The following is a 25,020-nucleotide window of genomic DNA, read 5'->3' as shown; positions in this document are numbered from 1 at the left end:
AATCCAGACGAATCAAGGGCAGAAAGTGCTACTGTCCCCACTTCACAGGGCGGAAACAACCACCAAGGAGGGAAGCATCAGAGACACCTCTCCTGACTCCCAGTCTTCTGTTCTAACTAATCTACCCTGCTTTCACCTAGAGGTCGACTCTTTCCCCCACGCACTCAAGACATTTTTTGAAAAGACACATGAAAATGAAAAGGAGGGAGCCCAAATGATCCACTTCTCTTAGGGTCTGAAGAGCATCTGGATTGGGGTTATAAAGCAGTTGGCTTGTTATGGAAGCCAGAGTCAGGTTGCAGGATCTGAAGGAGTGTTGGAAAGCATTCCCAGGTGGGAGTTGCACTCTGCCATCCGTCATTTGTTCAGACTGAGAAGAGGGAGTCAGTGTGAGACATGGCAACTTCTTCCTCCCTGTCTCAAGCATTAATCTAAATGCCAAAAAGCAGACCTTGTGGAATGCACCGGCATTAGTGAAAGCACTAGCTTCTAATTCCATATGGCATGAAAATATCCCCCAGGTAGTATTTAACAGACACCCAGCACTGTCTCACAGCTTGTAGGTTAATGCAGCCAGCTTGGCTGTTTATTCATTCCCGTATTAGGCCATACTGAAGAGCCGTTATATTAGGCTGCCTAAGGTGACAAGAGAGCACAGGAAGGGATGAATGCAGAAGAGACAATCAAACCACAGTGCTGGAAATTGTTTATTAAAAGGAAAGGATCATATTACACTCAATTTTTGCTGAGTGTATCTTAATTTTTATCAGATTACACACAGGATAACTCATCACTATGGTGGTCCTGCTGACATGTAGGTGAACTGCATAATTCATGGCTGCTGCAGAGCTCCAGAGGTGGGAGGCCCATATTTAATTAGACTTTGCAGTTTCACTCATTTGGAGAAACTCCTGGCCTGCACCTGTTAAAGGGAACGCCATTGTTCCTGCACTAGTGCTTTCTTACTGTGCTCTGGCCCTTTGTGGGAGAATGTGCATGTTACAGTGATTTCCTGGCAGGCTTTTTGCTAGATTCTAGAACACAGAACAGAACAGGGCCTTAGTGGATCAGACCATCTAGTCCTTGTCTTCCCACAGTGGCCAGTGCCAGATGCTTCAGAGGGAGAGAGCAAAAGAGGACAATTATTGAGTGATTCATCTCATATAATTTGTCTACTTCTATCTTCTGATGGAGGTTCAGGGACACTCAGAACATGGGGCTGCATCCCTGACCATCTTGGCTAATAACTGTTGCGAGAAGTATCTTTCAGAAATTAATCTCTCTTTTTCTGTTTTTAAAAATAAATCCAGTTATAGTTTTGGCTTTCACTGCATCCCCTGGCAGGGCCATAGGGTGTGTGTGTGAAGTACTTCTTCGCGTTTGTTAAAAACCAGCTGCCTATTAACTTCATCAAGTCTTGTGCTGCATGATGGGGAAATACAGGCAGTTCCCGAGTTACGCGGATCCGACTTACGTCGGATCCGCACTTATGAACGGGGCTTTCTCGCCCCGGAGCTCACAGGCAGCGGGACCACCCGGAGCGCAGCGGTCCTGCCACCTCGACCTCCGGGGCGAGAAAAGCTGCTCCGGGTGCCCCTGGTCTGCTGGGGACCGTCTCCAGCAGACCAGGGACACCTGGAGCAAAGCCACAGCGGTGGCGGGGTGCCGCGCCTCTGAGGTTTTGCCAGAGCAAAGCCTCAGAGGCCCGGCACCCCGCCGCCGCTGCGGCTTTGCTCCCCGTGTCCCTGGTCTGCTGGGGGGGGGGGCGGGGGCGCAGCTAGTGCGCCCCCCCCCCCCCAGCAGACCAGGCTTTTGTTGTGGACCCTGCGGTAGAGCAGCTGGAGTACTGCCGGGTTGGTCCTGCAGGGACCTACCTGGCAGCCCAGCTGTTCTGTCCCAGGCTCGAGATTCAGCCACTGTTGAAACTGATCAGTGGCTGATTCCAGGAAGCTGGGTTTTGTCGACAGAAGTTTTGTCAACAGATACTGTCGACAAAGCTTCTGTTGACAAAGAGCGTCTAGACTGCAGCCAGTTCTGTCGACAAAGCAAGCCGCTTTGTTGACATAACAGTGTGGACGCAAAGGAGAATGTAGATGCAATAATGCCTTCTATCGACAGACCTCCGTCAACAAAAGGCGTTATTCCTCGTAGAATGAGGTTTACATACGTCGACAAAAGTGCTGAGTTTTGTCGACGTTATGTCGACATAACTCAGTGGCAGTGTGGACGCAGGTATAGTTTTGTCGACAAAAGTCCACTTTTGTCGACAAAACCCTGTAGTCTAGACACACCCTAAGGAATAATGGCTTTTGTCGACAGTTTTCTGTCAACAAAAGGCGTTATTGCATCTGCACTGTCCTTTGCATCTACACTGTCATGTTGACAAAGCGGCTTGCTTTGTTGACAGAATTGGCTGTAGTCTAGATGCTCTTTGTCGACAGAAGCTTTGTCGACAGTATCTGTCAACAAAACTTCTGTCGACAAAAGCCTGTAGTCTAGATGTACCCCAAATGAGGGGACCAGGATTGCGCCCTTAGGTTTGCATCAGTAAATTATTGCCAGAAAAACATCAGAAAAGCCTGAGACACCAAGTTAATTTGTGTACTGCCTTTAGCTAGAGAGACACATATAAAATATAACTAGTCCTTCTCTTCCTGTGATGAATCATTCCATAAATTAGATTCGAAAAAAAAAAAATCACTAACTGGAATAGAGTTACAGCCCTTTAATTCTGTCACTTCAGATCTTGCCCTTGGGAGAGAGATGCTGCTAAGGTTATGCCCTAATGCCGAAAGAGAGGAATCAAAGTCACACTGGTTTGCACATCTCGCACAATGCTGTCCAGCTCAAGCCATCGTTAGATTGTGTACCAAGAGCCTGAAATGCAGACTGTGCTCCAGAAAACAGACTATGTTTGTTTCACTGGAGAGTGTCTTATTTAAAATATAGTTTTATCTAGCTATCTGTTACTGCTGCTGCCATCTCCGTGGTGTCTGAGCACTTACCCACTGATATTACCAAGTACAGCATTTAGAAGGGTTTTGTATTGCTTCTATCGACCCTGAAATACCCCTGTGAAGTGAGCTCCTGTGAGGAGGAACAGGTGTGCTACCTCTTGTGTGATGAACAGTAATTTGACAGGTATAGCTTGTCCTGTGGGTGGAAATATGCTTAAAGTGGGTCAATACATGAGAAGTGATAATATAGACAGTATTTGGTGAACGTATATTTCATTGGTGACATCTCTTACAGAGCTCAGTTTTCAAGCATAAGTGAATTAATAGGATGCTCATATGAGTATGCTGACACCTAAAATGGGTATTTTTGTGGTTAAATACTGCTCCAAATATCCAGATACAGATTCTAGCTGTCCTATTAAGGCACCCACATTTCTGAATGGTTCCCTCAGTAATACAGTAAAAGATACACAAGCTGTCTGCAAACAGATCCAGAAGAGCCTGCGTTAGAGCCCACACTGATGTTATTCACACTGCATTGTCTGATCTCCTGTGCTGGCACTTTACCCAGAGGAACCTCATGGCAGTTCAGCTTTTGATTGCTCACCGGAGGTGAGAGACCTGCATAACCATGGCTATGGCTTCTCGGGGTAGACACCAGCTCCAGTTCCTCCAACATGGGGGCCCTCACCTCTCACCTGTTAGAACAATGTTCCATAGTGTTGGAGGGAGTTTGCATTGGTGATGCTCTGAGATTCACATTGATACAGCATCAATCACACTGCACTGATCGCTGTGATGGGCTCTTTGCAGCGGCTTTTCATTTTACATTCCCTGTTGCCGGAGTGGTGTAAAAGCCCAGAGAGGGAAGGAAATGTGCTTCCTTCTCACCTGCACATTGCCCCTGGTGAGCGAGACAAGTAATTCCTGCAGATCATAATCTGTTCTGCCTGGCTCCTGACCATGTCCCTCCTCCTCACACCATGCAAACGCCTACAGAGTCTTGTGGAACATAGGGTTTGCCAGACTGGCTCAGCCAGTCCTCGGGGCTTCAGAGGAGAGTGCAAGAAATCTGACATTTGACAGATCTGAGGTAATCTGGCTCCCCACCCACTCCAGGTCTCCTCCTATTTCCTTTAGCAAGAGAGTGATTTAAACCCTGTAGCGTAAAGGGCTTAATGTTTCTTCCAAAATGTATGTTCATATTATTATAACTCTGGATAGTTTTGTTACCTATGTAATAGTCTATATCAGTCCTTGTTTGACTCTTGCTAAATGCTTGGTCTCCGTGCTTTCCTGTGGCAACAAGTCCCACAGATTAACTGTGTATTTTATAAAAAAGTAGTTCCTTTTATCTGCTTTGAATTTCTCACGTTTCAGATTATTAAGTGGCCTCTTCTGCTTGTTTTGTGAGACAAGGAGAACAGAAACTCCTGATAAATCATCTCTAGACCGTTCCTTCTTTTACATACTTTTGTCATGTTCCCTTCTTCTTCTCCCTTTCCTAAAGTAAACAATCAAAATGGGGTGCCTTTCCAACTGGGCTGCAGCTGTAGATTCCTGCCATGCTCCAGAGACCTAGCCCCAGTTGTGTTCAAATGTCTCTGCCTTTGCTGCAGACTGTTTGAAAATGTTTCTGCAATAGTGAGAGTTTTATGCATTTTTTCTGGTGCTTCCCTTCATTAATTTCCTGGTTGTAGTACATTACTCATGGATAATTAAGAGTGAGCTATTAATACAACATTTAATATTCAGGTGCAGCCAAGAGGACAGAACAATAAGTCAAGGAATTTTATATTAAAAGATATTTTGGTCTCAGGTTGAAGGGGGGTTTGGGGGTGTTTTTTGTTTGCTTGTTTGTCTGGTGTTTTGGATGGCTCTGTATATCAGAGTATACTGGTGATTCCATTTAAGTGCTTGTTTCATTTGTTGATAAAATAAGAAAAGGACATTAAATTAGGGGATCTGAACTTGGATTGCTTTGGCCACAGAAATAGCGAATACTGCTGTCTATCTAGTACATCTCAAATTAGGAGAATTATCTCAGAGGGGTAGCAGTGTTAATCTGTAACTTTAAAAATGAGTTGTCCTGTAACACCTTAGGGTATGTCTACACTACCCCGCTATTTCGAACTAGCGGGGTAATGTAGGCATACCGCAATTGCAAATGAAGCCCGGGATTTGAATTTCCCGGGCTTCATTTGCATAAGCCGGGCGCCGCCATTTTTAAATCCCGGCTGGTTCGAACCCCGTGCCGCGCGGCTACACGCGGCACGAACTAGGTAGTTCGAACTAGGCTTCCTAGTTCGAACTACCATTACTCCTCATTCCACGAGGAGTAACGGTAGTTCGAACTAGGAAGCCTAGTTCGAACTACTTAGTTCGTGCCACGTGTAGCCGCGCGGCACGGGGTTCGAACCAACCGGGATTTAAAAATGGCGGCGCCCGGCTTATGCAAATGAAGCCCGGGAAATTCAAATCCCGGGCTTCATTTGCAATTGCGGTATGCCTACATTACCCTCCTATTTTGAAATAGGAGGGTAGTGTAGACATACCCTTAGAGAATAACAAATATATAGATATAGTTATAGATCTAGATATATATATAGATATAGATATATAATCATGAGCTTTCATGAGCAAAACCTACTGCTCCTTTCTGCTCATCTGAGAAGTGGGTTTTGCCCACGAAAACTCATGATATTATCTATATATTTTTGTTAGTCTCTAAGGGTACGTCTACACTGCATCCCTAGTCTGCAAATGGAGACAACCGAAGTAGTTAATGAAGCAGGGATTTAAATATCCCGCGCTTCATTAACATGATCTCGCCGGCGTGCTAGTTTGAATCACAGCTGATTCGAACCAGGAAGTGCACGCCGGGACGCGTTAGTTCGGACTAAAGCCCTTAGTATGAACTAACGTTACTTCTCAAAAAATGAGTAAAAAATATAAGTAAAAAAAAAGTAAGCACTGCTTGGTTTAGTCCTGAGTGGCGCGCCGCAGTTGGTCTAAGAGGCAGGTGACTGAAGCTTAAGCTGTTGGTAATATTGACCACAATGTAAGGAAATGTAACACCCTTGCAGGGCAGAAAATTCCAAATGTTTCTGTGGTAATTTTCTTTAGTTTCAAAAAAGGGGACCTACACAAAAAATGAGGAGGCTGGTGAAACATCAATCCACAAATAGCCTTTTACTTGGGAGACAGCAAATAAACCCTCTGCTGCCGTTACACATGGAATGAGCGAACCCGGCGAGCACGAGGCGGGGGAGGCTGTCCCATTAGTCACTGCCCAAGCTCCAGGAAGCAGCATTTCTGAGTCCGCTTGCTGCGGAAGCCAGCACCATCAGGTCTCACTCTGAAGTCTGTTGCTGCCAAGTCTGCTCCTCCTGGCCTAATCCTACCAGCTCCTGGTTCCATGAAGACAGCCCCATCCAGGATCTGTGAGCCTCTTGTGGCATTGGGCTTGCTCCTCCATCTGAGTCCAGCTCAGGCTGAGCTTCTGCCTTGGCGCTGTCCCTTTCACAGTTCCCGCTCCTTTCATAAACGCCCCTCTGAGCACCGCCCTGTAAGCCGGCCCAAACACACCCCAGATGGTACAGCCTCAAGCTGTGACTAAAACTACACTGGGCAATGTGCCAGTGTGTAAGTAAAGCCTGCCAGAGCTAGCTCCTGCCTTCTGGGGGTGAATGAAGAGCTCCTTTCCCTGGATGTCTTCCAGCTTTGGGGCTTCCCTCGAGAAAATTTAGATCAGTAACCTTTGGCACATGGCCCGTCAGGGTAATCTGCTGGCAGGCCATGAGTCAGCCCCCCTGCACCTCCCACTGGCTGTGGTTTGCCATTCCCAGCCATTGGGAAATGCGGGAAGTGGGGCAGGCCACTGGGACATATTGGCTGCTGCTTCCTGCAGTTCCCACTGGCTGGGAATGGCAATTGGCATGCACTGGGAGCTACAGGGGACCATGCCTGCAGACAGTCTACACAAACAAAATTGTCTTGCAGCCTGTCAGCGGATTACCCTGATGGGCCACATGGCAAAAGTTGCCCACCCCTGACGTAGACACTACTACATGGAAGGCCCTTAGGGAAGAAGGTCCAATATGTGAATGATCTTCACTACCCAAATATTTCCACTCATCATTCTCTGTCCTAGTCTGCACTGAATAGAATTTCCTGGCTCTTGGGCTTGAATTTTTCCATGTATGACTCTAAGCTGTGGACTATTCTGCCTGCTACTAACAGAAATTCCCAGTAAGTACTAGTGCTTAAAAGCAGACTGAAGACACATGTGCAACTAATTGTTCTTACTCACTGAGTTTATATAATTACAGGGCTCACTCAGATCTCTCTTGGAAAAGGGATGTTGTTGTAAATTCCAGTTTTCTGGATTCAGAAAATAAAATTAACTCCAACACTAACTCTCTGTGTGTGTATGTTTTAGTGTCCATGTGTGTTTGAGTGTGTGTGTGTTCAGACGATGGCTCTGGTGTTGCTTTTGCTTTAAAGCCATTGGACTGTGTGTGTTTTGCTGTGAAGGGTGAGCACGGTCTGTCTGCAGTTTTTACATTTCTGTAGAGGGGAAAAGAATAGTTGAGTTTTGGCCTGTGTGGAAGGAAGTGTGGAGAGGAGAGGAGAGGTGCTGAGGAAGGAGAGGGGTTCCTGGGGATAGGGATGTGTCTTTCCCAAGATACACCTGATGCTTCAGGGACAGATCTGTCTGACACAACAGGCAGAGATCCAGCCTGACCTGTGTCAGAGTAAAACAGAGGTGGGACAGTGCATTAGCTGTGGTGTTTACCCCCAGTTCCTAGCCTGTGTTTCAGATGTCATGGTGGGAAGAGAGGATGTGTGTGGCTAAGTGCTATAGCTGGATATGGACGAAAGTCCTGGCAGTCTCTGGCTTTCCCGAGGGTAGTTGTGCCTAGCACAGATCGGCTGCTGCAGGGCAGTAATGTTCACCCACGGGGACTAATGTGCTCAGCCACAAACTGTCTATGTGCGTCTGTGCTGTGCAGCCTCAGAAAAGAGAGCCATTGTTCCCTATGTGGCCCAGGCTCACTTCACAAGGCTCGTCCAGTGGCAAAGAAAGCAGCACCAGTGTGCCGGCCACCCTTCGGCCTACGGGGTAGTTGCAACCGCAGCTCATAAAGCTGATTCAGCCAGCCAGTTACCAGTTTGCACTGGAAAACTGAGCAGCCGACAGGACCCTCCCTGCCATTTCCAGGTTGGGGAGAGATGAGCACCATGGCTTTTGGAGGCAATCACCAGGGTAGCAGCAAAGGGATGAGCAGAAAGTCACTGCCCAAACTCCCACCATTATAGGAGGCCTCCTGGTCCTTGGGCACTGGGGATTCATCCCCTAGATATGTATGTTGATGTCCTGGGAACATCAAGACAAAAAGATCAAGTCAGTCAACTCATGCTAAGTGAAGAATTGCTGCATGATTTGGGGAAGTCGCCTCCTAGTCCTCTTCTGGTTGTAGGCTGTGGCCCACTCACAGTCACTAAGTTAAAAGGAGAGTATTTTAAATGGGTAATGGTTTAGCAGAAAGAGAAGCAGAGTGTTTGAATAGTGTGTGTGTGTGGGGGGGGTGCCTTCGTTTTGATCATAAATAGGGCTCTGCCAAATTCATGGGCCATTTTGGTCAATTTCATGGTAATAAGATTTTAAAAATCGTAAATTTCATGATTTCATCTATTTAAATCTGAAATTTCACAGTGTTATAATTGTCGGGACTCTGGCACAAAAAGGAGTTGTGGGGGGATCACAAAGTTATTGTGGGGGTGTTGCGGTACTGCCACCCTTGCTTCTGTGCTGCTTCTGACAGCAGCCCTGCCTTCGGAGCTGCGCAATTATAAAGTGGTGGCTGCAGGCCAAATGCCCAGCTCTGAAGGCAGAGTCACTGCCAGCAGCAGCACAGTGGTAAGGCTGGCATGGTACGGCGTTGCCACCCTTCCTTCTGCACTGCTGCCTGCAGGGCTGGGCCCTCAGACATGAGCTGCCACTCTCTGGCTGCCAGCTCCGGAGGCAGCAGTACAGAAGTAAGGGTGGCACTATTGCAGCCCCCCTAAAGTAATCTTTTGACACCCCTGCAGCTCCCTTTTGGGACAGAACCCTCAATTTGAGGAATGTTGGCCATCCCCCTGTGAAGTCTGTTTAGTAAAAGGGAAAAACACACAAAAGCCCAGATTTGACAGTCCGTGACGCATTTTTCATGACCATGAGTTTGATAGGGTCCTAGTCATAAACAAGAGAGTTTTTCTGTGCCAGGGCTTCAAAGACAGTTAATTGAAAGCAAGCAGGGAGTTTATTTGTCTGGACCTACAGTGCACTAAATAGAATCATCATGCTCCAAGGGCATTTGGGGGATCATTGTAAAGATGGATCTTCTCTGCATGGCTTTCTAGCAAACTAGCTGTTAGTTAAAGGAGATACTGTTGTTTCTGGTTCCTGCAGTGAATAAAATTAGACAACTCTTTATTTCTGAATGACAGCCCAGGGACTGTACTTGTGCCGGAGCTCTGTATGAAGTGGCTTCATCCCAGTACAGGTCCTCTGGGGCCTTAAGCCTTCAATTCATTAGTTGTCAGGCTTGTAGGAGGATTCTGCATTAGGCCTTTAATTTAGTGGATTGCCATGGGCTACTGACCACATGACACTGCTCAAATGTGAGCAAATCTAACAAGGATCCGGGGCTACTCTTTCATTTGGTGAGAATAACAGAGTGACTAGGGGCCCCAAGAGTGTTAATCATAAAGGAAAACTAGTTGAAGCCAGGTCACTTGGTGCAGAGTTCCAATAATCTGGAAAGAGAAGGTGATACTGTTTTATTTCAGTAGTGTGTAATGTAACGATGAAGTTTGAGCAGGCTCCAGCAAGACTGGCTGCATGCATCGAATGAAGTTGTGCTTTCTGGCTTGGTGGGTGGGGGAGAGTCTGTGTTTTTTTCGTGATAATGAAACAGCATGTAGTTGGCCCTTATGGATACAGGATGGTGTAGGGTGTTGGGTGGCACAAGCCATAGCATCCCCTCTCCCAAGCAATAAAGCCACCACAAGCATGAACACACGATCTTTACACCGCACACCATCAACTGCTGACTCCTTGCGGTAATGCCACACATCGGCCTGTACTGTATCATCCTGCCCAGTGTCCAACAGGTGTCCTTGTGACTCTTGGCCATTGGAGGACACCATTACCGCCATGCAGAGCTGTGGGTTTGCTGCTTTCCGCATGTCAGACCAGGAAGGTGAGTGCCAAACGCAGTCATGCTCTTACTCACAGGGGCATGAGTGGTACAGGAAATACTCCTGCAGGAGCCTGCCTGCTGCCTATCTCCACTCAACACCATCCAGGCCTCCAGCCGCATTGTTTCTTGCACTAAAGCATTTTCACACAACACACGTGTTTGTTCTTGATTTACAAATTCATACACTTGTTGTGCTGCCATTTTCTCGGGGTGCGGCTCCCTTCTATAAGTATGGCACAGATTTATTGCATTCTAATGGAGTTTTGCGGGAGCTTGGCTCATTTCTTTAAGTCTTTTTGGGGGTAGGGACTACAAAATCTTCTATAGTAATTCCTAGTGGCTGCAGTGACTGGTAAAGCAGAACTGATCAACTGCAGACTTCCCTGCTGCGGAACTCTGCCAACAAAGTGCTTACATCTGCTTTTATACTAACAGGAACTTTATGGACTGGTGCCCCGGCCCAGGAGTGAATTCCAGCAAGGTCAAACCCCAGAATGTTGCCACCTGACACCAGCAGTGAAGTATTAACCCAGCTTGCAGCGACGAGGTTGCCTCAAAGGTCTTCTGGCGCAGGAGAGCCCATAACCCAGAGCCTTCCCCAAATGCTCTCATTGTAATTCCGCTTGTTTACTGCAGTGCTCTTGATTTATTCCTGGGTGACTTCTGCAGCAAGAAAAGGGCTTTTTCCCGTTGGGAGGGAACAGGCTGTACAGTAACTTGCCACTCTTTGGCCGGTCAGTAATGGTCTTGAGGGGCATCCTTCTCAGTGCTGACAGACAGGCCAGGGAGAAGCCAGTCTGCTAGTGTCTCCGTGCCAGCAGAGCCCCAGGGATTGGGGTGGACAGGGTTGATGAAGCCTTGTTTTCTCTCATGCCCTGGAAAAGGAAGAAGCCCCTCTGAGCCAGTTGCATGAGAAGCAGCCTACAAAGGGCCATAGACAGTGAATCATCCACGAGTTAGACCTGTACGCTTTTTGCAGCTTGACCTGTGGCAGAGCTTAACAAAAATAGGCAGGGGGAGGGGGAGAAGCAAGACTTGCATGACAAATTTTGTCTTTCCAGAGAGGTTGGGCCAAGCTGACTTAGGTGTTGTGTCTCTGGCGTCACTGGGAGGCTGAGTGGCTCAGCCTCAGAGGCTTGGTTGTTGAGGGGTCACCGCAGGCACCCAAGCACACACATTTTCCTAGATGGCTTGCCCAGAGCCATGCAGCGAGTCATGGCTGAGTGAGGATTAGAGCCTGGCTCGCAGGTATGATCCGTTGTGAAGCCAGAATTCTCCCGTTGGGTCTAACTGTGAATTTCGGAAAGCCCCTCCCCCTCGGCAGATCTCTATTGAACACTCTTCACTCATTCTGCAGAGTCACATCACTGGAAACGCTGCTTGGGGGCCAGGGCTGAGGATGTAGCCGTGTTTGCACGTGCTGTGCAGCAAAGACGACAGAGAGGAAATCTGCCCTTGGTGAGATGGAAAACCCACAGTCAGCCGGGAGCCTCCTCAGAGGATTCCATGGCAAAGCTGTTCCAAGCGCTGAACCGTTGAGAGGCGCTTTGCACAGGAAGCTGCTGGCGAAGGGCTGTCCTGAACACACAAAAAGCTAGAGACTCTTTCCAGGCCTCCCAGCTCAACCCTCTCTCCTGCACAGGGGCAGGCCTTCCCCCAAAGAGGCACCCCAAGATGTGCTCCCACAGTCTGAGCTGCACCTGGTAACTTGAAAGAGCCTCTCCAGGTGCAGTCACCAGTTGAATGGGAAACTGTCGGCTTCGTACAAAAAGGAAATGAGGTTTAATGCAATTTCTGTGGATGTTGGTACTCTTTTCCTGCCTCCTTAACTTACCACGCTTGCAGTTCTTTCAGGGGAGGGGCAGAACAGTCACACAAGCACAGTGCACATGTGGTAAAGCCAGCAACAATGCCTTAGCTGCCTGTGTGGTGAATGGGGTATGCGGTGCTGCCACCCTCCTGAGTATATTTGCATCCTTTGTTGGCTAGTGAAAGCAGAACAAAAGCTCTGTGTCCTCTAGGTTTGGGAGAGGGGTGTGTGTGTGTGTGTGTGTGTGTGTGTGTGTGTGTGTGTGTGTGTGTGTGTGTGTGTGTGTGTGTGTGTGTGTGTGTGTGTGTGTGTGTGTGTGTGTGTGTGTGTGTTGGGGGGCCCAGACTAGGAAATGACTGCTCTCAGAGTGTATATTTTCTTGAACTTAATAAATGACCATTTCATAGTCATATTTGTTGCAGTGATTAATACTTTAATTTGTGTGGAAGAGCCTTTACAGAGACATAACTTGCTTCTCCACAAGACGTACTGTTCATTTTTCAGGAAATCTAATCAGTCCAGACAAGGCCTTCTGAGTTGTGGCCGGGCCTGGCAGCCTGGGAGTGAAAGGTTATGGAGTATCTCGGAGCAAGCTGCCTCTTTTTAAATCTACCTTTGCCGGGCTCTAATTGCTTGGACTTTTAACTAAACAGATGCTGGTTTCCATAATGGCGCCATATGAAACTGTGCCTTGTGCTGCCCCAGAATGCTGCTGGCTTGGGTGCTGTCACTCCAACTGCACAGGGGGCTGGAAGGGGAACAAAGGGGGACCACCAAGGTGGCTTAGCACTGTACTAATGAGCAAGGAGTTGTCCTTCTTTCCCCAAGGACTTTACAGCCCTGGGCAGAAGCAGACACAGCAACACAGATTGTGTTCGAGCTGTGGGAAATTTTCACCCAAGGAAAAAAAAATCCCACTGAAAATTGGGGTTTTGTTTAAAATTATTTCCCTGCCACCTGGGGTTTTTTCAATGACAATTTTTGTTTTGTTTCAAATTGAACTTTTCAGTTTGTTCTGGTTTTGGAAAACTGAGCATTTTGGGAAATGTTGAAGTTTTGCATCGCCCCCTTTTTACACTGGAATGAATGGTGGCTGGATTTTTGGTTTGTGCTTTTTGTTTTTCATTTCTGCTTTTGTCATTCTATAGATTGCAAAACAGGGAAAACCAAACAACATCCTACAACCTTGCAGTATTATCACCCAGAATAGTAATAGAGATGTAGCCGTGTTAGTCTGGTCTTGCTGAAACAAAAGACAGGACTATGCAGCACTTTAAAGACTAACAAGATGGGTTATCTGGCCCACGAAAGCTCATCACCTAATAAACCATCTTGTTAGTCTTTAAAGTGCTGCATAGTCCTGTCTTTTGTATTATCACTCAGGCGGTGACTGTCAGCACCAGAAAAGGGATGGGAGGGAGAGCAGGATGAAATCTGAACTCATGAATGGTTTCACGTCTTTCAAATCTGAATCAGAGCGAAATTGGGAATGGCAAATTTATGTTTTCGGGAGAGAGGGGGGTTGGCAAAGAAAAAGGCCCAATCCACTCTCCATATTATGGCCAACTCGATGCCATGGAGGCCTGGCCTATCTGAGGAACAAACAGTGGGTCTGTCCTAAGACGCAGCCTCCGCCCAGGCACATGGGTGGTCAGGGATGTGCACTGGCTGCAATGTGCTTGAGGATGGGGCAGCTTGTCATGAATCACAGATAGTCACTGCCAGCACTGAACAAGCAGATTTTATTAGCCCCCAGAAGAGGTGCCATCCCTAACACTAGTTGGTCTCTCTGCTTCATGGCAGGGCTTCTGCCCTGAACCCCGCTCTTCTTGACACGCAAGAAATGGTCCGATCACACAGCCTGCACTCCCATATGAGGCTGTGGCCTGTGTCCTAGCACACTGTGGGTGACCTGCCCCCAGAGCTATGCAGAGGGAGATCGCCAAGTCCCCCTCTGGCCTGGCCAGCACCGCCTGGTGTGGGTATTCACGTGCCAAAGTGGTGGAAGAATCCACAGTGTTCTGACAGTGGGGGAGGAGGGGCTTTTTCTAGCCCCGGGGCAAGGGACAGGATGGAGAAGGGGCAGTTATGCAGCTGGGTACCCATTCTGGAAGGGGATAGGGCATGGTGCTACCCTGGGCATAGCCATAGCATTACAACATTCTGGTTTCTCCATCTGGGTCATGTCTGGCCATTAGCCTCACGCCCTTCTCTGGTGGGGGTGTGCTTACAGCCTGAATGTACTGCTGCCATGTTTATCCCCAGCCACTTGTGTTTCTGACCCACCCTGATGAGCCGCTAGGCCCATGGCTCTGTCCTGCAGCGGCTGCCCTCACCATGCCTGGGAGATGGCCAGCTGGACAGGCTGCTGACAGTGGGGGAGCACAACTGGCAGCCCCCGCTAGGACTTGGCACTGCAGTATTGTGTACACATCAATGCCAACATGCAGGCACACCTCGCGAACCTGCCTGCCTTTCATCGGCATCTGGAGGCTGCAGGCTGGGGGCCCGGTCAGGCTCTTCACTCACACCTGCTGTCTCACAGACTCTTTCCCAGCTGGCTTGGATCTCTCCCTTGTTGAAGGGCAAGCAATAGACAAGGCCTCTAGACTCTCCCGGCCGATGGAGAGCGTAGAGCATCAAATTGTGCTGGCTTCTCAGGAACTGTGCAAAATCCTCATAGCTTGCAAAGCACTTGTCAGGCTCAGGGCTCACTGTGCTCACTGCTGTGTGTACACAAAGGAAGGCACAGTCCCTTCCCTACAAAGCATCCAGCCACCAGCTCCCCAGTGCCTCTGGAAGGACATGCCTCCATGCCGTGCTAGTAAAATCCTTGCATGAAACCTCAGTTGTTAGGGCCCTCTTCTGCCGTCACATCCCTGCAAGTTAGCTTGCTTTCCCCGTCTCTGTCTCCTGGTTTCTTTCTGCATCTTGTAGCTGCAGTCTCCGGCCAGGCCCTGGCCAGCTTGTTAACACACTGCCTTGATTTGCTGCTTCACATCTTACACACCACCAGGGGTTTGTGTGTCCGTGGCACGTGGCGGGGCTGCTGCACCTGCTATGCACCACTCCTGCAGGGACTGCACAGCACAGCTAGCCTTGTCTCACCATCAGTGGGCAAAGGGCCTTCTGCCTCTGTAGTCTAAGGCTGCTTCCGGGCATCCGAGGGGCTGGCTGGTCTTTGTTACGTGCCGTGTGGCTGGGCTGAGAAGGGGGAAGGGAGGGTTTGGTTCTGAGTGTGGCCCTTGGTCCTGGGACATCAGCTGGCACCAGGGATGAACTGCAGGGCAGCCCTGTACAAAATGCATTCGGAAGGTGAGCTGCTGGCATGGCCTTCTGAACACTGCGCCTGCATGAGTGTGACTGAGCATATGCGCAGAAATATGTGTGAACCTGGGGGTTGCATGTGCAGGGTTTGCATATGCTCACCTGCCTGTGTGTGTGTGTGTGTGTGTGTGTGTGTGTGTGTGTGTGTGTATGATGACTGTGTGGCTATGCAATATCATGTGTGTGGGCATACTTCTGTGTAAATGTGAACATACTCCAGGGCTACATCTAGACTGGCATGATTTTCCGCAAATGCTTTAACGGAAAAGTTTTCCTTTAAAAGCATTTGCGGAAAAGAGCGTCTAGATTGGCACGGATGCTTTTCCATAAAAGCACTTTTTGCGGAAAAGCGTCTGTGCCAATCTAGACGCGCTTTTCCGCAAAAAAGCCCCGATCGCCATTTTCACGATCGGGGCTTTTTTGTGCAAAACAAATCTGAGCTGTCTACACTGGCCCTTTTGCTTAAAAGTTTTGCGCAAAAGGACTTTTGCCTGAACAGGAGCAGCATACTATTTCCGCAAGAAGCACTGATTTCTTACAGTAGGAAGTCAGGGCTTTTGCGGAAATTCAAGCGGCCAGTGTAGACAGCTGGCAAGTTTTTCCGGAAAAGCGGCTGATTTTCCGGAAAAACTGGCCAGTCTAGACACAGCCCAGGCGTGTCTGTATAATCCCATGTTGGGTGTGCACATTTGCTCATGGTTTTTGTACTTCATTGTGTACATATGTAAGCTAGGTAGATATATAACACACAATTATTGGTGTGTGCATGCACACTAGTTATCTATGGGCTGTAAGTGTATGCTAGGCATGTGTATGTGTGTGTGTGCAGGCACAAACTTGCACATGCACACTAGTGTTCTCTGTATCAGAATTTCTAGCAGGCAGGATGAATTCTTTGTGGGCCAGCTGTTGGTTTTGTGTTGGTTTAGCGGTGGAAGGTTTGGACGTGTGTTCCAGGATGGGCCTTCACAGAGGAAGTCCGGTGCGTAGGCCTGTATGGAAGATGCTTGCAGAGGGACAGCACTGGGCCACGGCAACAGGCAGCAGCGGCTGCGGGAGGCAGGGGGCAGCAGAAGTGAGTGACTTTATTGTGGCAGACAACAAGCCCAACACATCCTGACACCACGAGTGACTTTGCACTGGCGCCCCGAGGGGCTGCTGGTTCTGATCCTGCCGTGGCCATGCCAGCACCATAGCTCTGTGTGCCAGCTGGTTGTGACCCTGCCTTACCTCCCCGGACATCTCTGTTTTGCTCCCCTGGCAGTCTGGTGGATGGACTGGTGAACTGCTGCTCTGGGTGGGAGATGAGGACACTGCAGGGACAGGGAATGAGCAAGTTAAGCACAGGGGCTTGCGACCCTGGGGTGTCTTTTCCAAGGGACGAGGTGTCGAGGGGCGAGAATGGTGCCTGCTCTTTCCTGCGTGCTCTTGTGAGCTCTGACATCAGCCTGCAGGCCGGCATGGCTCCAGCTTGCCAGCAGCCTGTGGCTGGCTTCACAAAAGCAAAGCCACCCCCTTTGTCCACCCTCCCAGCCCTCTGGCACCTGGGCTGCCTGGCAGCTGATTCCAGAGCTTAGCCCCAGGTAGTCTCTGCCCCGGCCTCAAGCTGAGGTGGGTCCTGTGGGAATAAAACTAGGCTCCGTTCCTGCTCTGGGCCTCCACCAGCAGGGTCCAGAAGCCATGTGCCCGCATCAGGTGCCAGTCCCTCGCAGTGTCCACCCCACTGTAGCTCACCGGTCATGGAGCACCTGCTTTCCCAGGGCCTGCTCTCCCCCGAGTCTCACTCATGATGGTGACTCTGCTGAATTGTGACTCAGTCCTAGCTCAGAGCTTTCAGAAAAGGAACCCTGGGAGAACTCCTGGCATATGGCCTGATCCTGTCAACAAGTGGCACTTTCTCCTGCCCCAGAGGACAGTCTGGGCTTGTTGAGCCATAACATCATTCCTAACACCACAGCCTGCATTCGACACTGGCAGGAGCTCTTGGGGAAACTTTAGACAAGAGCCCCTACAAAAACTCCTGCACGAGGGAATTTTTGCAGCTGTACTGCATGTCTCACGGCCCTGGGGCATCAGGGTTCATTGGCAATCCAGCTGATTCCTTTTGGTGACTTCTCCTGAACAGGCTGTACGATTCTGGCTTTGTTCGGAGGGTGAGTGGCGTTGTGGGGCTGAGTGAGTGTTCTACACACAATACTCGCACTGTCCACTGAAAATGGCACTGGAGGTCAGAGCTAGGCACCAATGCACTGTCCTACTCACCGAAGTGGCAGAGATGGGGCCTGGGATCACCCACATGCCCTGGCCAGGGGTAGGGATGCCAGATGGTTTAACCAAAAATACCACCCCCCCCCCAAAAAAAAACAAACACTATTGAGAAAAAAAAGGTGGGAGACCAAAGTTGTTCAGTGGGGAAAAAAAAAAAAAGAACCCAGACAGTTAAGTGTAACCGTTCTGCCAGGCCGAGTTAATAGTAGCAAGGTTCTGGCCAGGTTCAGTATCTAGGGGTCTCCTCCCAACACCGGCTCGAGCCCCCACCCAGTGACCTGGAAAATCTTACATACACCTCTGGGTGCCTCAAAGAGGCAATTCTTCCCCTCTCGCAAGCACAGAGCCTCCGTATAGCAGCAAACCTTTAATAACATGACGTAACCGACATCAGCATTAACTTGGGAAAACACCACAACTCGGATTCATAGACCAAACATGAGCAAAGACCCTCCCCCCAGCCACGAATCACCCAGGCTACATCTAGACTGGCATGATTTTCCGCAAATGCTTTTCACAGAAAAGTTTTCCGTGAAAAGCATTTTCGGAAAAGAGCTTTTCTGCAAAAGCACTTTTTGTGGAAAAGCATCCGTGCCAATTTGGACAAGCTTTTCCACAAAAAAGCTCCAATTGCCATTTTAGCCATCGGGGCTTTTTTGCGGAAAACAGTCCTGTGCTGTCTACACTGGCCCTCTTGCGCAAATGATTTGTGCAAGAGGGCTTTTGCCCGAATGGGAGCAGCATAGCATTTCTGCAAGAAGCACTGATTTCTTACATGAGATCGTCAGTGTTCTTGCGGAAATTCAAGCGGCCAGTGTAGACAGCTGGCAAGTTTTTCTGCAAAAACAGTGGATTTTGCAGAAAAACTTGCCAGTCTAGACACAGCCCTGACTGTCCGGGTCAATACCAGACACCTGGCTGCCATGTCCCCCTCATTTCATCTTGCCTCAAAACCCCCATTTCATTAATGCCTCAGGTCGGTGAGTCAGTAAAGTTCCCTTTATCTCTCGGCCAGGCCAAGGCTGGCCAGCTGCAATTCCCCACATACAGCTCTCTGCAGGACTGGGCCAGAGAGTGCGCGCGTGGTGCTCGGCAGGGCCCAGCTGTGTCCCTGAGCCCTGCATATGGGGCCATACATCGCAAGGCTGCCAACTCTTTCCCAATTGGAAACAAGCTGCTTTAATCGCTCCTCCCCCCCATCCTTGGACTGGGCCCCAGTCTCTGCTTTTGGGCTGGGGCCTGGCTACTGTTAGTGCGAGCGCGTGGAGAGGCCCTATACTTGGTGTGCAGCTGCTCTCCTCCAGCCCCCTGCGCTGCCAGTTGGGTTTGCAGTGACAGCTGCTTCCCAACGAAGTAGGAGGCAGCATCAGAGCAAGCAGCTCTCAATGAATTTTGTGTTTCTCAGACATTTAGTGTTGCTTTCAGGGCACTTTGATGATGCCTTCTCCCAACCCCTGTAAGCAGACTGCACAGCGGGGAGCACGCACATGTGTACAAGAAGCCTCACATGAAAGACAGAGGCATCTCGAAAGCCATAATAATGCGGAGTGCCAGTTAGGGGATTTGTCACTGAGAGCACTTTACAGATAGAAAGAACTTATTAACGAGTGTGACTAACAGCTTGCAAGGTTTAATTGATGCGTGTTTGTTGTCCTTTTATATCTGTCTTCCTCTCCTTCCTGTTGGCTCAGGCTCAGGCAGTTATTGGTGTGTGCAGCAGCCACTAGGGTAATTATATGAGTACAATAATGAAAGGTTACTCTATGGTAAAGCCCCCGGCAGCCCCAGGATCTCTGTCCAGAGCCTCAAGATAGGTCCTGACCTAGCTTCCTAGTCCCCCTGCTCACTGTGGGGACACTCAGGTTGGATGTATTTTTCTGTTCCGGGTTGGTTGTTCCTGCCGAGGTGACTGAGTTTCTGAAGATCAAGCTTTCAGTGGATCAGGAGTATGGATAATTAACGTCTCTGTCAGACAGACTGCTCGTTGCAAGATGGATTGACTGGCAAGCTCATAATGCAGAAGCCACCCACATGAAACAAGCAGGCTAATGTTAGACTTCAGCTTAAGCTGGGCGTTGGTCAGCTGTCCATGGTCACAGTGGGGGCTTCCAGTCATCTGTCAGCAAGTGATTGATTGATGTGGACACCTTCCAATCTTATTCTGATTATTCTCAGTAGCTTGCCTGGTGGCCATTTTTCAGGAGTTGGCAGCAGTCAGGCCTCCCAGCTTCAGTGCAACGTCTGCACTGGGATTAACCCTTTCCTTTGGTCTAAAATGTCTTTGTCAGGGGGCGGCGGCAGCACCTAGGGGCTGATTGAGCTTATGAACCCTGGTTAGAGAAGAGATGCGAATGCACTGAGTCCCAGAGAGTGTCCTAGAGACACCTCCCCCTTCCTACCGCAGTAGTTTGTCTTCCAGGTCTTGGGTGAAGTACAGCAGCAAACGGGCTCTGTAGAGTCTGTTCAGAGCAGAACAGACACCCCAGTTTGTAATTTCTTCTGTCTGTTGTGGCAGTTTACTTGAATGTTACAGTGTAAGTCATGTGCCTGAAAGTCACCTCGGCAGGGGACAAACACCCTATAAATAAATGCAATTCTTGGAGCGAGTTTGGAATTCACAGGAAAGACCAGGATTCAGATTCAGTCATCCAGGGAACGATTCCGAGGAGGAGAAAAGGCAAAGAGCCTTTTCCACTATGTTTCCATTTCACTAGGACAAAGAAGCCGCTTGGGCGCACTCTGTAGATGTCTAATGCGTAGGTCTGTGTAACAACGTGTGTGCCTTTGTCATGTCTGTCATTACCAACAAGCATGTTATTGTCCAGAGCACTTGCAGGTATCTCCAGCTATGTGAGGGCTGTTGTCTCCCTTTCTCTTCAATGGCTGGACAAGCTGCTCTTTTTCTGTAACTGGTCTTGACGAGGGCCCTGCTTGCTTGCTTGCTTTGCTGCGCACGTTCTGTTCCCATCAGAATGGACGCAAATGAGCCCGCCATAGGGAAACCTTTGGCGGTGTCCCTTCTCAGCAGAGATCTGGATTTGTATGGCCCGGGCTAATTGCAGTCACTTGCGGAGCTGACTCTGGGCGGTTGGTCGTACTCCCGCTGAAGATACAGGTAGCGCTACTCTGAGTGCACATGCGAGTTAAGCTACGGATGCAGTGTTATAAGTAACTGTATGCAACACTTGTGTATGGATGCTGCTGCACCAGAGGCCGGACCAAGCACCCCTTGAAGTCAGGGAGTCTTCCCATTGACTAGCATAGCCTTGGGTCTGGCCCTAGCTGCTAGGCCTTGCTTCTCTGACTCTTACTGATCCAGTCTGTTCTCTCATCCCTTTCAGGTGGCGACTCTTCTCCAAACCAAGCGGCTGCACTCCCAGACAGCGCTCCCCGACAGCACCACCCCAGCCTCGTCGACTTCAGGGAGCACAGCTCTGTCCACAGCTGCAGGGCAGCCCACTCAGACATGCTGTATTGGGCAGGGTCTTTGGCAGCTGCCCTGACCTGCACCTAAGGCACAGCAGGATGCCCAAGCACGAGGTGGCTATGGCAGGCACCCAGCATGAGGAGCAGAGGCAGAGCTCAGCCAACCCGCCCTGCGCTGCAGAGGCACTGTGGGCATGGCGGAGGGGAGGGTGGGCTGTGTGTACAGACGCGTACAGTCTGACTTGGGGCTCGGTGGCACTGACATACAGAAGTGCCGGTTAGGTTCATTTGGAAAGAGTCCGATTCTCAAGCGAGTTATCATCTGGCAGGGTGTCATCTGATGTGGGGGAAAGGGGCAGACGCCCCTCCAGAGCTTGGTTTGCTCTCCCCAGACTGTTCTGAGGACTGGATGCCACATTGTGGCTTCCCCTCCCCGCCTGTGTAGGATGCCCTGTCTAGAAGGAATATTTAAAGTAGTCTGGTGTGAATCAGTGCTGGCAGGAGGGGCTAGGCAGCAGCCCCAGGCACTGAGGTTCTCTGCTTATCCACTGGCCAGGTTAGTCTGGGTGGCAGCAGCAGCAGCAGCAGCAGCAGCAGCAAAAGCTGTCCGTGTGCTCTGCTGTGAGTCTCACTCAGTCTCCCAAAAAACAGGACTATGCAGCACTTTAAAGACTAACAAGATGGTTTATTAAGTGATGAGCTTTCGTGGGCCAGACCCACTTCCTCAGATCAAATAGTGGAAGAAAATTGTCACAACCATATATACCAAAGGATACAATAAAAAAATGAACACATATGAAAAGGACAAATCACATTGCAGAACAGAAGGGGGAGAGGGGAGTGGTGGGGGAGGTAAATGTCTGTGAGCTAATGATATTAGAGGTGATAATTGGGGAAGCTATCTTTGTAATGGGTAAGATAGTTAATGTCTTTGTTTAAGCTTAGGTGTAAAGTGTTGAATTTAAGCATGAATGACAGTTCAGAGGATTCTCTTTCAAGTGTGGCGTGAAAAGGTCTTTGAAGCAGGATGCAGGTAATCAAGTCGTTGAGACAATGTCCTTTCTGGTTGAAATGGCAAGAAACTGTTTTTTCTATCACTATTCAGTCTCCCAAGCAACCCTCCTGCTGCTGCTGGTGTTATGAGGATCAGACAGCTCTGATGCGAGCCCCTGTCCATTTGGAACTGGACTGAAGCCCCAGGGACAGTCTGGTAGTTATGTCCCATGAGCACACACTGTTGGGCACTGTTGTTGCAAGTGGAGCCCCGAGTTAGGGCTCTCAGCATGTCACCTCCTCTGAACCAGCTTCACTCTTGTACCAGGCATGGGCGTGAGGAGGGAGGCAGCTGCAGAGGGCACGGCCCTTTTGTATCAAACTTGGCACTTTACATCTTCAAAGCACTTTACAAGCTCACCCATTCCAGCCCCCCTCTGGGTGAAAGGATGGAGCAAGTGGGAGCCTCATTCAGTGACCGGCCTAGAGCCAAAGAGGAAGTGAGGATCAGGAGTGCCTGGCTGCCTGTCCTGAGGTCAGACCACTAGCCTCCCACTGGCTGGGTGGGGCACAGTCGTCCCTGCAAGAGGCTGAGCCACAGCCCAGGTCTCTTTGGGGACTGCCAGTTCCCCCAGCTCCTCCTGCTGCTGCCCTACCCTCTGAAGGCCTCGTGGGGGGCAGCTGTTCCGAGCCGGGGAGCCCTGCACCCTAATCCTTGGGCGGCAGCACTGGTGAGTCATGACAAAGCCATCGCTGCCCTCCCATGCCCTGGCGCTTGGCCCAGGCAGTCCGTGCGTGCCTGGGGACTGGGCACATGGAGCACAGAGCTCCTGCGTTTGACAGGTCAGCGCTCTCTTCTGCTCATGCTATTAAAGGCCTAGCCACATGAAACAGGCAACGGCTGAAACTCACCTCGCCATGTCCAGGCATGTCAGTGACTCCCCCACTCCCCTCCCCTCCACTCTTGGGCATGACCCTGAGCAATGTTGAAAAGCACCGGCGTTGTGGGTGCCAGTCACCTGTCTAAACTGCTTGTCAAGCAAGGGAAGCCTGCTGATCTTTGCAAGGCAGCCTGTGTTGTGTTTTATACCATGGGCTCACACTCCCTACAGTACTGGAGGGGCCAGGAGATGCCTCCTAATGAATCCCCCCTCCCTCCCCCGGCCCGGTGGCAGCGTGTGCAACAGTGATGCTGTAACATGGTTTTGCATATTAAAAAACTCCCTTTGACCAATTGTGCTGTGGGCTGTGCTGATTGGAGGCCTTGGTTTTCCATTTATTCATGTCTACAGGTGGCCTACACTTTGGGAAAGAAAATGGCCACCTGCCAAAACCCACAGTTGTTCCTTAGTTGGTTGGTGGTAGCACTTCAATACACTCATGTCTCACTGTCCCCAGTGGGCAAAGAAGATCTAAGCCCCACAGAGAAAAAGGGGAAGAAGAACTTGAAAACAGCAGCCCGAGACACTGCAGTCACCCTGATGAAAGGGCGGAGCAGGATTTAGTTCCATTTCCCCATATGTTCTCTACCCTCTTTGGTCACTCTTCTCTGGGGAGGTAGGTGCCCCAAACTCAGGACCTTTTTCCTGTGGTGTTTGCTCCTCCTTCCGCCCTCGGATCTCCTCCGACCTCCTAGTCTTCCGCCTCCGTTTCCTCCCTCCTGGGACCGGGGTCTGGCGTATCTAGCTGCAAAGTCCTCTCATATCCAGGCCAGTCGTATTTAGACTCAACTGCTTCAGGCTTTTTTCCAGCCCCCCCTCCCTCCCCAGTCATGGGAGGAGCATATAGAATATATAGGAACCTACAAACGGCACATACAGAGCTGGGTTCTCTGCCTGGAGGAATTTACAGTCTATGTCCCTGACCCCCGCACTTCAACCCATGCTGGCAGAGCTGTGCACCTGCACACAGCACTAGTGGGGATCCCCGTGCCTGGGTTTAAACTCTTATCGGGCCCAGGCGTGGAGAGAGGGTGGACTGGGGAGCGGGAGGACATAGACATGCAATATGGCTGTGACACTGTGTGGGTGGGTAATGCTCTCTTCACAGGGAATAGCAGAGCGTCTGATTTTCCTTTTTGGCCTATAAGCACCTGAGAGGAATGTGTGGGATGGAGGCTGGGGGCAGGGCCAATGGGGGCAAGGTGGCAGGTTGAGGAGCCTGGAGCCATGTGAAAGGAGGCACAGACCTGGGCATGGAGAAAGGAGGGGAGGAGCCTGAGCCAGACCAGGCGCTCTAGGGCCAAAGGAGAAGTGGCGCCTTCCCAGGGAGGGATCTAGTCATGCAGGCACCGTCCCAGCGAGGCTCAGAGCTCCTGACACTGAGATTTAATCCGTGACAGGCCCTAAGGGCAGGCTCCTCTGTGCAGCGGCAGGACGGGCACAGCAGCATGTGGCCTCACATGGGCTGGCAGGGCCAAAGGTGAGTGAGCTAGCGACAGACGTTTCGCTTGTCCCGAACCCAGGGCAGCTCGGGTACTTTTCCCTTCTTTCTGACGGTCAGGACTGCCTTCCCGGCACTTCCTTCAACTTTGCACATTTCTCCAGTGACACACCACCACCCTGGGGCCGGATGGCCCTGTAGTCACTGCTGTTCAGGAGTCCTGCTGGCTGGAGGAGGCGATGCCTGCTTGCAGATTGGGCAGACGGTTGGTGATGCTGAGCAATTCTGGGTGTTGCCTGGTCTGAGTGTGCTGTCACTTCTGCCAGACTCCTGGCTCCGAAAGCACCAGATGTCCCTCCTCATACAGTACATGGCATCTGGTGACATCCCTGTGCTAATAAATAGGAACCCCTCCTCCGAGATGTGCTAATAAATAGGAAAAAACCCAGCAGCAGCTAAAAGGAAGCCATGGTGTTCATGGCCACTGATGGGAATCAAAAGGGTGCGGGGTGGGAAGAACACCCCAGGGGGTGCCGAGTTGTATGTGACAGGACCAGAAAGCTGCCTGGTGCTGTGTGAAACTCTTCCCATGACAGATGTTGGCACC

General features: G+C 50.1%; 1 protein-coding gene across 1 annotated transcript in view; it reads left to right on the top strand.

The window, feature by feature from the left end:
• Positions 1-23,265, top strand: part of MN1 (MN1 proto-oncogene, transcriptional regulator) — a 215,046-nt gene extending 191,781 nt beyond the window's left edge. The window contains exon 2 of the mRNA XM_075898902.2: positions 20,954-23,265. Coding sequence (XP_075755017.2) covers positions 20,954-21,126 — 173 coding nt within the window. The 3' untranslated portion in view covers positions 21,127-23,265. The remainder of the gene's footprint in view (positions 1-20,953) is intronic.
• Positions 23,266-25,020: the final 1,755 nt, after the last annotated feature.

The sequence above is a fragment of the Pelodiscus sinensis genome, chromosome Z (assembly GCF_052426305.1).
Source record: "Pelodiscus sinensis isolate ZL-2025 chromosome Z, ASM5242630v1, whole genome shotgun sequence".
NCBI classification, from domain to species: Eukaryota; Metazoa; Chordata; order Testudines; family Trionychidae; genus Pelodiscus; species Pelodiscus sinensis.
This window is presented reverse-complemented; position numbering and strand designations above follow the sequence as displayed.